A 13,049-nucleotide genomic window follows, 5' to 3' on the forward strand; every position below is an offset into this window, starting at 1 on the left:
GTACAGGCCACACGACTTGCTGCAGACAGACACCTGTGTCTCCCCGCGACACCCCAGGGTACAAGCGGAAGAAAAAAGTAAAAAGTAAGTAAATAAAATACCCCCCCTCCCCCCAAGGTTCACAGCAGACCGCATTATCGCGGTAGACCGTCAGATAGACTGTAGTTAGTCTGGTGGAGCTTGTGGTAAACTAATGTTGTCAAATGGACCGGATAATCGTCTCAACCGGCACCCAAAACATCCCATAAAAGGGTAGTAACTAATACTACATTGACTAAGAACTTTTGAGGACGACCACACAGAAAGCCAAGAGAAAAAAGTACTAACAGAACATCCCACAGAGCATTGTCTTAGACTCTTTTTAAAAAAAAGTGATTTAGTTTACCCCCATCGACAAAATATAGATCATTAAGGAGGTGTTCTTCCATCCTTATATGTTAGGGACAACTCAGGCTGAGAGGGATATTAGATCTAAGCAGAAAGACCAAGATACTCAAAAAAATTTCTCCATTCTCAGGAATTGAACTCGGGTCTCATGTGTGCAACAAAGGAGAGCCAAACCGATACATCACAGACGCTGTTTCGTCTACTCTGTGCCACTGATGTTGGTCTCACATAAAACAATAACAATTAATTATAGATAACACTCTTGTTTGCTGTTGTACAAAATTTATTAAACCAAGGTCCAACTCCAATTCTGTTAGCGGATCTGACAATGGAACTGAAATCAAATACACGATGAACATGATGCCCACTTTATTCTGACAGTAGCCTGTCACATCATATGAGACACTGAGTATTTCTCATTGTAAAAGAAACCGAAATAAGTAAAATCAGTCAGGCACATGAGAATAAGAAATTAACCCAGATTATAAAATTAGATAAATAAATCATTGTTCAGACAGAGCCCATTAACTTATTCAAAAATAAAATATTATAATATTCATGTCATAGGCTATCTCTTTTTTACAAACATACATTAATACATTGCTCTTTGGCGTAGTAAAGAGGGAAATAGTGAAAAATATTTTAAAATGTACATTAAGAAATTCTTTTTATTCGTGAATAACACAAGTAACGAATGAGGGGGTGAGATGCAAAACCTGCTAAGCAACATTTTGGGACAAAATCGATTTTTTTTTCCTTATAAATACACATTGTTACCGGCTACCAGATGCACAAAGTGTTTCAGCCAAAACCCAACACATACTGCATAAAAACTATCGAAAAAAATCTGTATATATGCATATTCGTGCGCATAGCAGCAATTAAAAAAGCCGATGGTCTCAAAAGTGCTAAAATGCGTGTAGTGGATTTTGCACCTCAGTCCCATAAATATTTCTTGTACTTGTAAAAAACTTGTAGTACGGTACATAAATTCTAATTCTCTCCCTCCCTTGCTATAGCAGCAATAAAGAACCCTGTAACTCGTAGAGTCTTTGGCATATAAGTCAAAGAACATAACTGTAATGGACACCACTTACCAGGCAGACTACAAGACTACAGCAACACGGAAAAAGAGAGGAAAGATAAATGAAAACAAAGCATCCATTCACAAACATGCATATAAACAACAAACATACACATCCTAAGTATATAACAATGATACATATCATTTGTATAGTGAAAATTCCTGCTCAACAGCAAGCTCCATGTGCTTCCATCTATATTAAAACTAATCACTCTGCAGTCAAATACATGAGAAAAAAAAAGGAAAGAGACAGAAATAAGACAGATTTTTCACATCTCTTCAAATCATAACATTCTCGTACATCATTATAGTTTGATGTCTTTAATGTCCCTTTTAACACTGGTAAGTTATTAGAGGAGTGGCAGGGCCCCCATCCTCCATCTCTGAGACAACTGATCCAAGAGGGTGAAGAGCCCTAGAAGCTCTCTAAACAAACCAAACTCGTCATTGTTAAATTAGGGATTTAAACGGGGGTTATCCGCGTCACAGCACAACAAGTTATCAACAGAGCATCCAATATCTCAAAGTTAAATGAACGGTTGAAAAGAATTCTTTTAGCAAGCACTAAATTTCATGAATTCCACAACTCAATAGAGATTCACTTTTAAAAAGTTACTTGACTTGAAAAGCCATCGTAACAAGATTGTATTTGAGTATCGCTTAAAAAAGAAATAATCAATTCAAAGGTTTTTGAGTATGAGGGTTGTAGAGTTTGACGAAACTAAATCACACTTAAGAGGAGCAACTTCAAGAACAAAACAAATGAATAAAAGATGAAGCATAATTTTAAACACTGGAAAACAGATTAAAATACAACAAGATTATTCTTTCTTTTTCTGAGAAATGTCGCATATATATTTACAAACAATACATTATGAAAACGATTTCAAAAAGTATAAAACTGTCATTATACATTCAGAAATGCAATTTAGACAAAAACACATTGTGGCGACTGCATTTGCGTTGAACAATCTATACAACTACTATTTTGACTAAACCCGAACTGGACTATGTTAGAGGTAGTTTTCAGCTATTTGGTATGATAACTGTCAATTTTCATCACGAGACAGACCATGACAAAAATACTGGTAGTGAGCAAAACAGAAAAACTGGATGTGGAGAAAGCAGGAAAACTATTTGGATTTAAAAAAATAAATAACTTCAAGTATAAAATATCTGAAAGAATGAATTAGAAACACACGGTACACAACTCTCTTAAGATATTGCCATATTATTGAAAATTTTTTATATTCTTATTGTGAGAAATGCAACCAACCCCCCTCCCCCCCCCCTAAAAGACCCATCTAATTCTGAATCCTGTTGAACTAAATCAAGACGAATTAACCATTTAAAAAAAATTAATGTAAGCCTTTTACAACTGCATGGACGCAATCGAAATCACCATTATGGGACAGAATTTTGGAAAAAAAAAAAGCAGAGTTACAACTACATCTACATTGATAATGATTTCCTTTAGCAGTTAAGAATACAGTATTTGCAGAGAAATAGCCTACCTTTCGTTCATGCTCACAATGCTTGCTTGTTTGTTTGAAAATAAGAGGATCACACCATCACTCTGTATCAATTATTCAATGCATGGAAAAAGTAAGAAAAACAAAAACAGCTTTGGAAAGAAAAGAGGTAGGATCTACCAGTGCCGTCCACTGACAGGTCTGAAAAGGCTTGTCAAAATTAAATGCACGTAATGTAAAAAATATTGGTGGCTGAAAGTTTCTTCTAAAAAATTTGAGTATGAAGTTCAGTTTCAAATTAGTTTTAGTATGAGTTTTACGGCACTTGCAACACAATAAGATCATATAAGTGTAGAAGATTAGAGGTGTTACAAGAGAGTAAAAAACACAAAAAAGAAGGAGGGGAGATAGAGATGATAGATTTTTTAAAGGAAAGTAGGAGCAAACCACACCAGAGCACCTGCCAACCACTTACTAGTTCAAGGAAGGAAAAGAACATAGACCCAATAATGGTAATTTCATACAGGAAAAAGAACAAAACACACTCAGTCACAAACTAAAGAGGAAGAGAAAACACCTACCAGCTGATGTCTCAAAATACCTGCAAATTTGCTCTGCATAAGTATTATATATAAATATAGTCAAACCAGAGTAAGACAGCTACCCATTGTCAAGGAGAAAAGTGGCCGTATAAGACAGGTGGCCCTCTTAGGCAGGACTGATCAAGATGAAGAAAACAAAGCATTCCCATCTGAGGTTCCCAATCGAAAGTGGCCGCATTGTTGTTGTAGTTTTTGTTGTTGTTGTTGGCTTTTATTTTGTTTGTAATTTTTATTTTGTTGCTGATTTTGCGCAAAGGTGACAATAAAACTAAATGCATCAGAAATATAATATAAAATATCTACAATGCAAAGGGACATTACATTTTTTTCTTGAGCTACGTAGAGAGACAGAAAAACACAGGAAAAGACATCCATAGATGGAATATGATAAAGAGAAAAAAGGAATGTGACAAAGACAAAAACAGAACAAGATGCAACAGTCGACAAAACATGATAAAGAGATACATGGAATGTGATGAAGAGGTAGACGTCGTGTTGTACAAAGTATTAGTATGGACTGATAACAGTAAGAAATAGTCTGGACTTAATCTAGATGAGTGCACAAAGACACGATATACCACAGTGTATCATTATACACTTTAATAAAGATAACAAAGATATAGCACACATTCTAATTGAACTAAACAATATTTTATATAATTTCTGTCCAATACCTGTTGTAAAAGACAAGGATCAAGGAAGTTTCTTTTTGTTTCTGTTCCACATAGTCTAAACAAATTTTTTCGAAAGTCAAACATTGAACCATATATAGCACCAAGGTATTAGTATCAAAGTTATGGAATTATCAAAAAGATATGCCTTTATGAATTAGAAAGGATCATGCTTTTAAACAGATAAAACAAAATACAAAATAAGCAAACCGCATGCACAGGATTTTATGACACAAGTATTAGTTATTTAACGTTATTGCATCGTGAATACAATGGCATTTCAAGAAAATGGAAGTCCTACCAAGAAATACTACTCATTGTTTCTAACTCTAGCTGTGAGGGATAGCTACAAGCGACTGAAGAAGGTGAGGGTCGCCTGGCTTTAGAGATAAATTTAGCGAAAGTTTTAGTTTAGTATAGGGTTTTACGGTGCTTGCAACTAAATTTAGCGATACGATGGCCACCAAAAATTTGTGACTTCAAAAGCTTGAGCATACTTGGAAACTCCAAACTTACATTTTTGTTCTTTTGATCAATATTTAAGTGTAAAATGTACATAATAATATATAAATATGTTTTTAAATGGACATACAGGGTGTTGAGACAAAAAAAAGAAATATGGATAAAAATTACAGAACGAGAAGAAAATGCCCATTTCTGTGATATTGCTGTCATTTAAAGATGTCACAAAGACTTGAATGCTGTTTTCAGCTACTGGCATGATCGAAATAGAGTAGATGAGGGTGTAAATAGGCCTACTCATATTACTACCAAATTACTACAAATGCCTGAAGTCACACTTTCAGCCCAGGACAGTTTTTTTTTACCAAAGCAAAATGTATGGGGTAAAATCTAGTTCTAGTAGTTCAAACAAGGTGTTGTATTTCATCAGCGTTGAGAGTAGAGGTTTCCTGGTTCATAGACACAACTTTGATCTGAACATTTATAGTTTAGAGCTTGCGAAAGTCAAAAGCTGAGGGTAATGAAAAGCAACTTTGTAATTCTGTGTTTTCAGAGCTGGAAAAGAATGACGGAAAGACAAAAGAACCAAGTGTACAATTTGTTAATGCAGCACAAGACATTTATGAGTTAGAAGAAAACAGTTGGTCGCTTCTAAGGACAAGCCGGCTAACCCAGATTCAGGGGGTTTCCAGAAATCTTCACCTACACCAAAAGTGGGCATTGGCCTACCTATAGAAGAAGTTCGGTTTCATTGGTGTGTATATTTGTTTGGTTATAGAGAAAACTCTTCTTGTCTTTTAAGGAAACTGAACAATGAGCAAAAACTTTACCTTCGATTTTCTCAAAACAGCATTTTTTGGGATAGCCCTCTTGTGCTTAAAAGCGACCAGTTATAAAGAGCGAGATATGGCACTGCAGCTACTCCAAGTTATTTCACAGGAGACAAGAATATCTATATGGTGTGAAAAGAAAACAAAGTTCATCAGCATATAAAATTATGTCATCAGTCAAAAGAACATTATTATTTGTGGCAAAGGGCAGTTATGTGGTTTTATAGACATACTTTGCCAATATTAAAAACAAGTTCTTTAAAATAGTTTATGACTTTTTACCAGTACCAGTATGTCACTTTGCCTCTGAAATGGAAAGACAGTAGAACAAGCATTTCTTGAAATTACCAAACAGTACACAGGGGTGGATGGAAATATCATCACTGCGCCAGCAAAATGGGTTATCTCATTTTTGCTTCTTTTGAGATAAAGAGAAAAAACAGTTTAACTAGACTATTTATTATCTAATAATGGAAATACTTGCCACGCATGTTTCTTTTGTGACTGCCAGCCCATTTACATTTTCATTTTACCAAAAGATAGATTTAGTACCACTAAACAAAATGTTGTTGTTGTTGCGCATAGAGCCTGCTGTTGAGCGGGGATATGCGCTATACAAATGCTATCTATTATTATTATTATTGTTTTCAAATCCCTTTAGCTGCGAGCATTTCGCTCTTGGCAGCGCAATGCCTCCCTAACATTAAACAAATTAAAAGGCTAGTCACATTTTAGTTGCCATTTTGCTTGCGCATTGACGATATGGGGTAAAGAGTAGTACTATTCAGCAGCATAAGTCTGAAACTCTGAATACTTCATATTTATTTGCCAACATAAGCGGAAAAAAACCTACTAACCCTAGATTGGTGTCCCCATAGACACAACAAAGACAATTCAGACCATGTCTGTCACATGTATCAGACACAGATCCTCAATGAAATTACTTCCCATCTTGGGATCAAACTCAAATCTTCAGCACGCAACAGTGTGCAACCTTACCATTACACCATAGATGACGGAAAGCTTACCACTAAAGAAAAAATTATATGCCAATATGAGAAAAGCAAAAATCCTGTTGGAGCAAATAAAAACAATTTCACAGCTGAGAGCAACTGAAGAATATTTTCCTGGGGATGTCTTAGGTTTGCAGCTCCTTGGTTTTCAGCAAAACCAAACGTTAGATTGTTAAAAAACAAGTAAGACCAATCAAGTCCCTTATGACACCTAAAGCGGTATACTTACTTTAACATTAGACTTGGCTCACTTGGCCAATACTGACACTAATCATTAGCAAATACTGTCCATTAAAAGGTGCTGCTCTTTACATATTGACAAATAAGCAATATCTGAAGTACACATTTCCCCGTTAGTATTGAAAATCAATAAATACAGCCAAACTGATAGCATATCCATTGCAAACTGTTTAGCGTTGATAAAAATCTGCTGATCAAAACATAACTCTAAGAGAGAACTCTGTTTCATAAGAAAATATAGTGCTATATTTGTGAATCATTACAAGCTGTAAAGAGATGTCAGCTGACTCCAGTAAGAAAGCTGCAAAAGAAGGCACAACATACCCCACTCAACAATCTTAGATATATGTACTGAAGTGTTTACTTGTCTCACTGAACATGTATACCGATATATGCCAAAGACTCACACAACAAACTTACCCATACTGATGCATTCAACGTTCTCACTCAATAATATCGACATGCTGATGTATACAATTGTCTCACTCAACAAACTCAAACACACACTTATGCAGACCTGCCAACCACCACATGACTAAATATACAAGTTTTTCCTCAGAATCCTCCCAAAATAACCCCTGAAGTTTAGGGGTTGGGGGGGGGGGGGGAGAGAGACAGTCTCCAGAATCCAAGTGCAATAAGACTAAATAACAAATTAAATATGGCAAATGAATAAAATATACGTACGCTGCAAATAAATACAAAATAAAATGTGTTTCCACATCATTTGCTGTAAGTCGCGCAAATATTGTAAATAATATAGACAAAAACGTATATATTTCAGTCATTTACGGTAATTTGAATATGACTCAACACAAACGGAATTCAAGAAAAAAAATTGAATATATGCAAATCCGAGCAGGATTCTTCAACAAAAATTTTTTTTTTATCACAGAGCTTCCATTTTATGAGGCTATTTGGCAGGTCTGCTGGTGTGTTTAATGAAACTGTACAGAATGATCTTCAAGTAACTCATCATCGCTACCTTCTGCATCTTGAACTGCACCCCCCTCATCCAAAGACTTCATCCCTCGCTGACCATCGCTGGCATCAGTCCTGCTGTCCTCTCTCTCTAAATGTTCGTACTCTACATCAGACGACGAAAACACAGCTGAGCTCGCTGAGGAAGGGTCTTTGAAGATCATTGTAATTTCAGCAATTGTTTTCCCCTTTGTCTCTGGCACAAAGAGGAAAGTGAAGATGAAGAAAAGTGCCAACATCACAGAAAAGGGTAGGAAGGAATAGCTCTCGATGGCTTTCTGCAGATTAAACAAACAAAAAAAAAACCTCTTGTAAGTCAATCTAAAAAGTTGTAAACCACATTCAAGGAATTTAATGTTTTGAGCATTAAAATTAATACCATATCAAAATCAACCTTAGTCTGAACCATTGTGACCTTTTTTGTTTTAGTAAGTATTTTACAGCACTTCCAACACAAGTCATATAAGTGCTGAAGATTACAGACGTTACAAGAGAGTAACAAACATAATGAAGGAAGAGAGATAAGGACAATAGATTTTTTATAGGAAAGAAGTAGAAAACCAAACCAGAGCACCCGCCAAACACCCAGCATTTGTGACATAATGATGACGAGTGACTTGCAACTTTATTGCAATTGTTATTGTAATGTTTTAAATCCTCATCAACACAATTCAGACCATTTGCGAGGTGGTTGACTCGATCCTGCATGTCGGGGCCAACCCTGGCTTAACTGTATACTACAACACCCCGATAGACATACAGAGATACTTAGTGTAAAAGAAAACTTCCAACTTAGAAATCAAACTCATTTCTTTTGCGTGCAACACTGAAGAATCTACACAGATGCCTGTCAATTTTTCTATGGAGTAAACTTCTAAACAGAGCTTTGCTTCATAAAGCACTGGAGAGAAAACATTTTTTCCGGGATATTCCCGGAAGAAGGTAGAAGAGAAAAAGCTTAGATGGCAGGTCTCAAACTTTTAAACGAGGTTTCCATTCTAGTTTCTCTAGAGTCTCACAGCGTCACCGCGTTGCTGTTTGGGTGCGCAACCCCCAGTCTCCTGCTTTGTTTTGGATAAGAAAAGCGAAAACGAGGTCACTTTCTGTGAGCATGCGCAGAATGCAGCTTATTTCACTTTCGTTTTGGAGGTTCCTGTCAACACATGTGGTTCTATAGTGTCAGAAAGTTTTGCCCCTTCATATTGATGGTTTTCGTAACCGGTATCGGTGAATTTACTAAGCGCTTGAGTAGTCGATTATTTTGCACATCTAGTTAATCTAGCTCTAATGTATCGTAGAATGTATACTAGAATCGATAAATACTATCGCAAGCTGCTTCTTAATGCCCAGAAACATGCCAGTTAGGGTTGCGCACTGAAGCAGACCAAATTTGTGCAGTCCGTTTCAGTGCGCAATATCAGCTTTTTTGCTATTTGGCATTGATAGTGTGGCTTCTAGGCCCTTTGGTTGTTTTACTTATTAAGTTATTTCTTTATGACCTGCATTGTGCACTGAAACAGACTGTTTTCCTTCCGTTTGGATGCATTATATTGCCATTGGAAGATGATCAGTTAATGTATTCATGTCAACATTAATTCATATGGAAATTTAATCTCCAAATGTTCAATTTCTTCTTTTCATGTCTTTTTCTTCTTCTTTTTTGTCCTTTTCCTTTAAGAATACTAGTCTAGGTATAGTCTAATTCTTGTTTCCTTCTTTCACCTCCTTGTGTCCACAGCACCTTTCTTTTTCAATTTCTTCTCTTCACGTCTTTTTCTTCTTCTTTTTTGTCATTTTCCTTTAAAAATACTAGTCTAGGTATAGTCTAATTCTTGTTTTCTTCTTTCACCTTCTTGTGTCCACAGCACCTTTCTTTTTATCCATTATCAAAACACATAAACATGGTGTAAGGAAATCTCCTGTTAGGGGGTGCACAGCTCCCAAAAAGAACACGCCTCATTGACCTTGGCCTTCCGTCACGGTCAGTACAGGAACTTCTTGCAAGGAAAAGAAGACAAGGCCAGGATAGAGAAAGATGAAAAGTGTGAGAAAAGAGCTAGATCTAGATCTAGAGCTGTAAACATGGTACTATTGCGCACTCAACCAGACAATATATATGTTGCACCAAACAGACACCTTGCGCATCAACTAGACACACGTTACCAAACAAACACCACCACAACATATTGGAATTTTAAACTGCTGTTACAGTAATGCGCTACACTGTATAGAGAGGAAGTCTTTATAACTTCTGGTGAAAAAATCATGAAGATTGACCTGTAGTTTCCAGAGATGTCCACAAAAGATCGCTTACGGTATATCGCACCACAGGATTAACCCTAGTATTTAATCTGAATTTTTACTCAATGAAACATGCTCCAATAGCGATAAGCATTTTTTTAAGTAAAGAAAAAACCACACAACACAATAATAGGGGTCATTTTGTTTGTGGAAAAATTAAGAAAGACATGCAAACATTAGAAGGACAGTAAAGAAGTAGGAACTACCACTAACGGCCTCAAACCACTCGCGGTTCAAAGGTGTGACCGTGCAAATGTGCCACTCCATACTTAAAGGATAGATACATGAGTAATGCAAAAATATTTGGGGAACATAAAGAAAATTATTAGTTTGTTTGTACAATAAAGGAGAAGAACATTAACACAACAACACGGCCATTTAGAGCACACAAAAAATCTATACAGAAAGACGCACTGACAGGAACTACACCAGTAGCACCCACCAGTGGCACCCTCCAATCGCCCACAAGTTATTAGTACCAATAGATAAAAAAAAACTTACTTCAAGTAAAGGGTAGGTAATCCCGACAGTAAAATTGCAGAACCAGTTGACGAGAGTGGATATGCTGACTGCCGCAGACCTGGGACCTTGAGCAAACAGTTCGGCCACCATGAACCATGGGATTGAACCTTGAGACAGAAGGTAGAACAAACACTTATAACTATTTTGGTGGCTTTATGCTCTAACATTGTAACTGGTTTCATGAAAAATGTTTTCAAGCCCCTTATTATTTCCAAAAAATTCTTTGAACATCTTTTTCTTTCTCTCATCCGTTGTAATTCCTTGATACAGTCCCTGTCTTTGACGAGTTCTTGTGTTTTTCCTGGAGACACTTTTTGAAAACAATACGCTTTTTGGAGAAAAAAGAATGACTCATTTCTTAACAGGAATGCACATTATGGCAAAGGTTTTTACCTGGTCCTGTGGCGAAGAAAACGATGTAGATGATGACAGCGACGATACTGATGTAGGAGAGCCATGACACTGAGGACTGATGGGAAAACAGAAAGGTTGCTCATTTACACTCAAAGCAGCCATATAATGTGAAGAAAGTTGGGGGCGGAGATAATAGGAGAGACGGGAGGGGATGGGAGAGGGGGAGGTGGAGGGGGAGGAGAAGGAGGAGAAGTCCGAGTGTTTCTGAGACTATGTCATTATTCATCTGATAACCTAGAGGAGCCACGTTCAATCCCTGCAAGACTCCCACAAGATTTCCTTTACATCAGTGAGAAAATACGTTTATTCAGTGTTTAAGACCATTGACCCACATCACATCGTATAAAACACTCATTTGTCACCTAGGGTTTCCATAATGAAAAGATACAGGTTGTGCACACATCACATATCATTGGTCTTTTAATCAGTGAGAAGTATTCAAAGCTCTGTGACTAGCCCAGTGAGGCCTTAACTTAAAGGAAGGATAGGATTTTAGTATGCAGCTGCTGCCTCCTTCATAAGAAGTCAGTTTAACTCCTTATCTCCAGCAAGCCGCTCCCAGCGGCTTGTGGTCAGAATCGCTGTTCCGACGAGCCACTACATTTTTTCCTAAATAATTTGACATCAAATTACTTTTCAGCAATTGCCGAAAACTGCTCTCTTCTACCCTGAGATTTCAATCATTAGACGAAGAACTATCAAAATAAGTTCACTTGTTTTGATTTAATGACCCATTTAGTGACGTGTTTGCCACTTTAAGATTTTGTACCAAAAAAGGGCCGTGGCATAGTGGGTTTACCCCCGTTGGCAACAAAGAGCTAAGCCACATTGGCCATAACCTTAACCAAGACAAGGAGTTCTACAGCACCAAGTACTTTTCCCAAGTAAAAAACGCATCAGATTTTTGTTGACTTGCACAACAGGCTGGCCGGATTTCTATTATCTCGTCTCAATTACTACAACACTTGAAGTACAGGTATCGAGCTACATTCCTTTGCGATAACCTATTTCTGATCAAACCCAAGGACAGATTTTACTACTATATTCAACATACTGATACTCTCAAGGTGAATGGCTTATCAATGACAGTATCACTTTAATGAACTCAGGTTGTCCCCATCTTTGACCTTCTGTGCAGAGGTGAAGGAGAACAAGTCTGATAAGATTATTAATTCATTAAGATGACAGATTAAAAATAAACAAGACAACAACCAGAATTTCCTCTCAGATGAAAATAAACTTAAGTTTGAATCAATTCGTCACAAGACAACTTACGGGGCATAAATATTCAGAAAGTATTTTAAAAAACCCACTTAAAACAATTAATTTCACCATTCATTGGTGTCACTATTACCTGCAGATTCAAACAGACGACCAACACAACGGAGAAAATGCACATGCCGGCCAGGCCTATCATGTGCAAGGTTCGGCGTCCGACTCGGTCCATGATGAGGGCGGATATGAAGGTCATGGACACATTCACCGCACCTGTCCCTACAGTGGCTAATTGTGATGTGGCTTTCGACAGTCCAGCAGAGCCGAATATACTAGTGGAGTAATATATCACCTGAAATTGTATGTGTGGCATTGGAGTGAAAATCAGGCACTCGTCAGAATAATTAAATAAAAATAAAATTATATTTTCCTATCTGTTACGCTCTTTTTATGATTTGGCTTTTTTTTGGCTCAACACTTCTAACAACCATTTAAAAATACATTTCAGTGGGGATTTTATTGAAAATCAATGAAAGGCGCAAAAGCTACAGTAAATTTGCAGTGTCTGAGGACTCGCTCAGGCTCTGAAAGTAACCAAACTTCGGTGGCCATTTTCTCAATAATTTTTCCTCTGACGAGATGTGGGGATGGGAGTTAGCATAAAAGCAAAATGTTCTCCCATCATCTCTCCCTCCCATGATAAAATTTTAATCATTTAGGAGGTAGGCTGTTCTTTAATCTGAAAGTCAACCCAGACTTTACGTGGTAACATCACATTTATATATATGGCGATACCCTGTAAGATAATTTCTTTCCCTACCTTGTCTTTGAAGACAAATTTGCCCCGCCCCCCCC

General features: G+C 37.0%; 1 protein-coding gene across 1 annotated transcript in view; it reads right to left on the bottom strand.

Annotated features, from left to right (window-relative positions):
* Nucleotides 1–5,508: 5,508 nt before the first annotated feature.
* Nucleotides 5,509–13,049, bottom strand: part of LOC101864655 (solute carrier family 2, facilitated glucose transporter member 1) — a gene marked incomplete in the record, with an annotated part of 14,282 nt that continues 6,741 nt past the window's right edge. The window contains 5 exon segments of the mRNA XM_013089486.2: nucleotides 5,509–5,814; nucleotides 7,747–8,020; nucleotides 10,545–10,672; nucleotides 10,959–11,034; nucleotides 12,334–12,545. Coding sequence (XP_012944940.2) covers nucleotides 5,804–5,814; nucleotides 7,747–8,020; nucleotides 10,545–10,672; nucleotides 10,959–11,034; nucleotides 12,334–12,545 — 701 coding nt within the window.

This window comes from Aplysia californica, unplaced genomic scaffold (genome assembly GCF_000002075.1).
Source record: "Aplysia californica isolate F4 #8 unplaced genomic scaffold, AplCal3.0 scaffold00962, whole genome shotgun sequence".
Lineage (NCBI taxonomy): Eukaryota > Metazoa > Mollusca > Gastropoda > Aplysiida > Aplysiidae > Aplysia > Aplysia californica.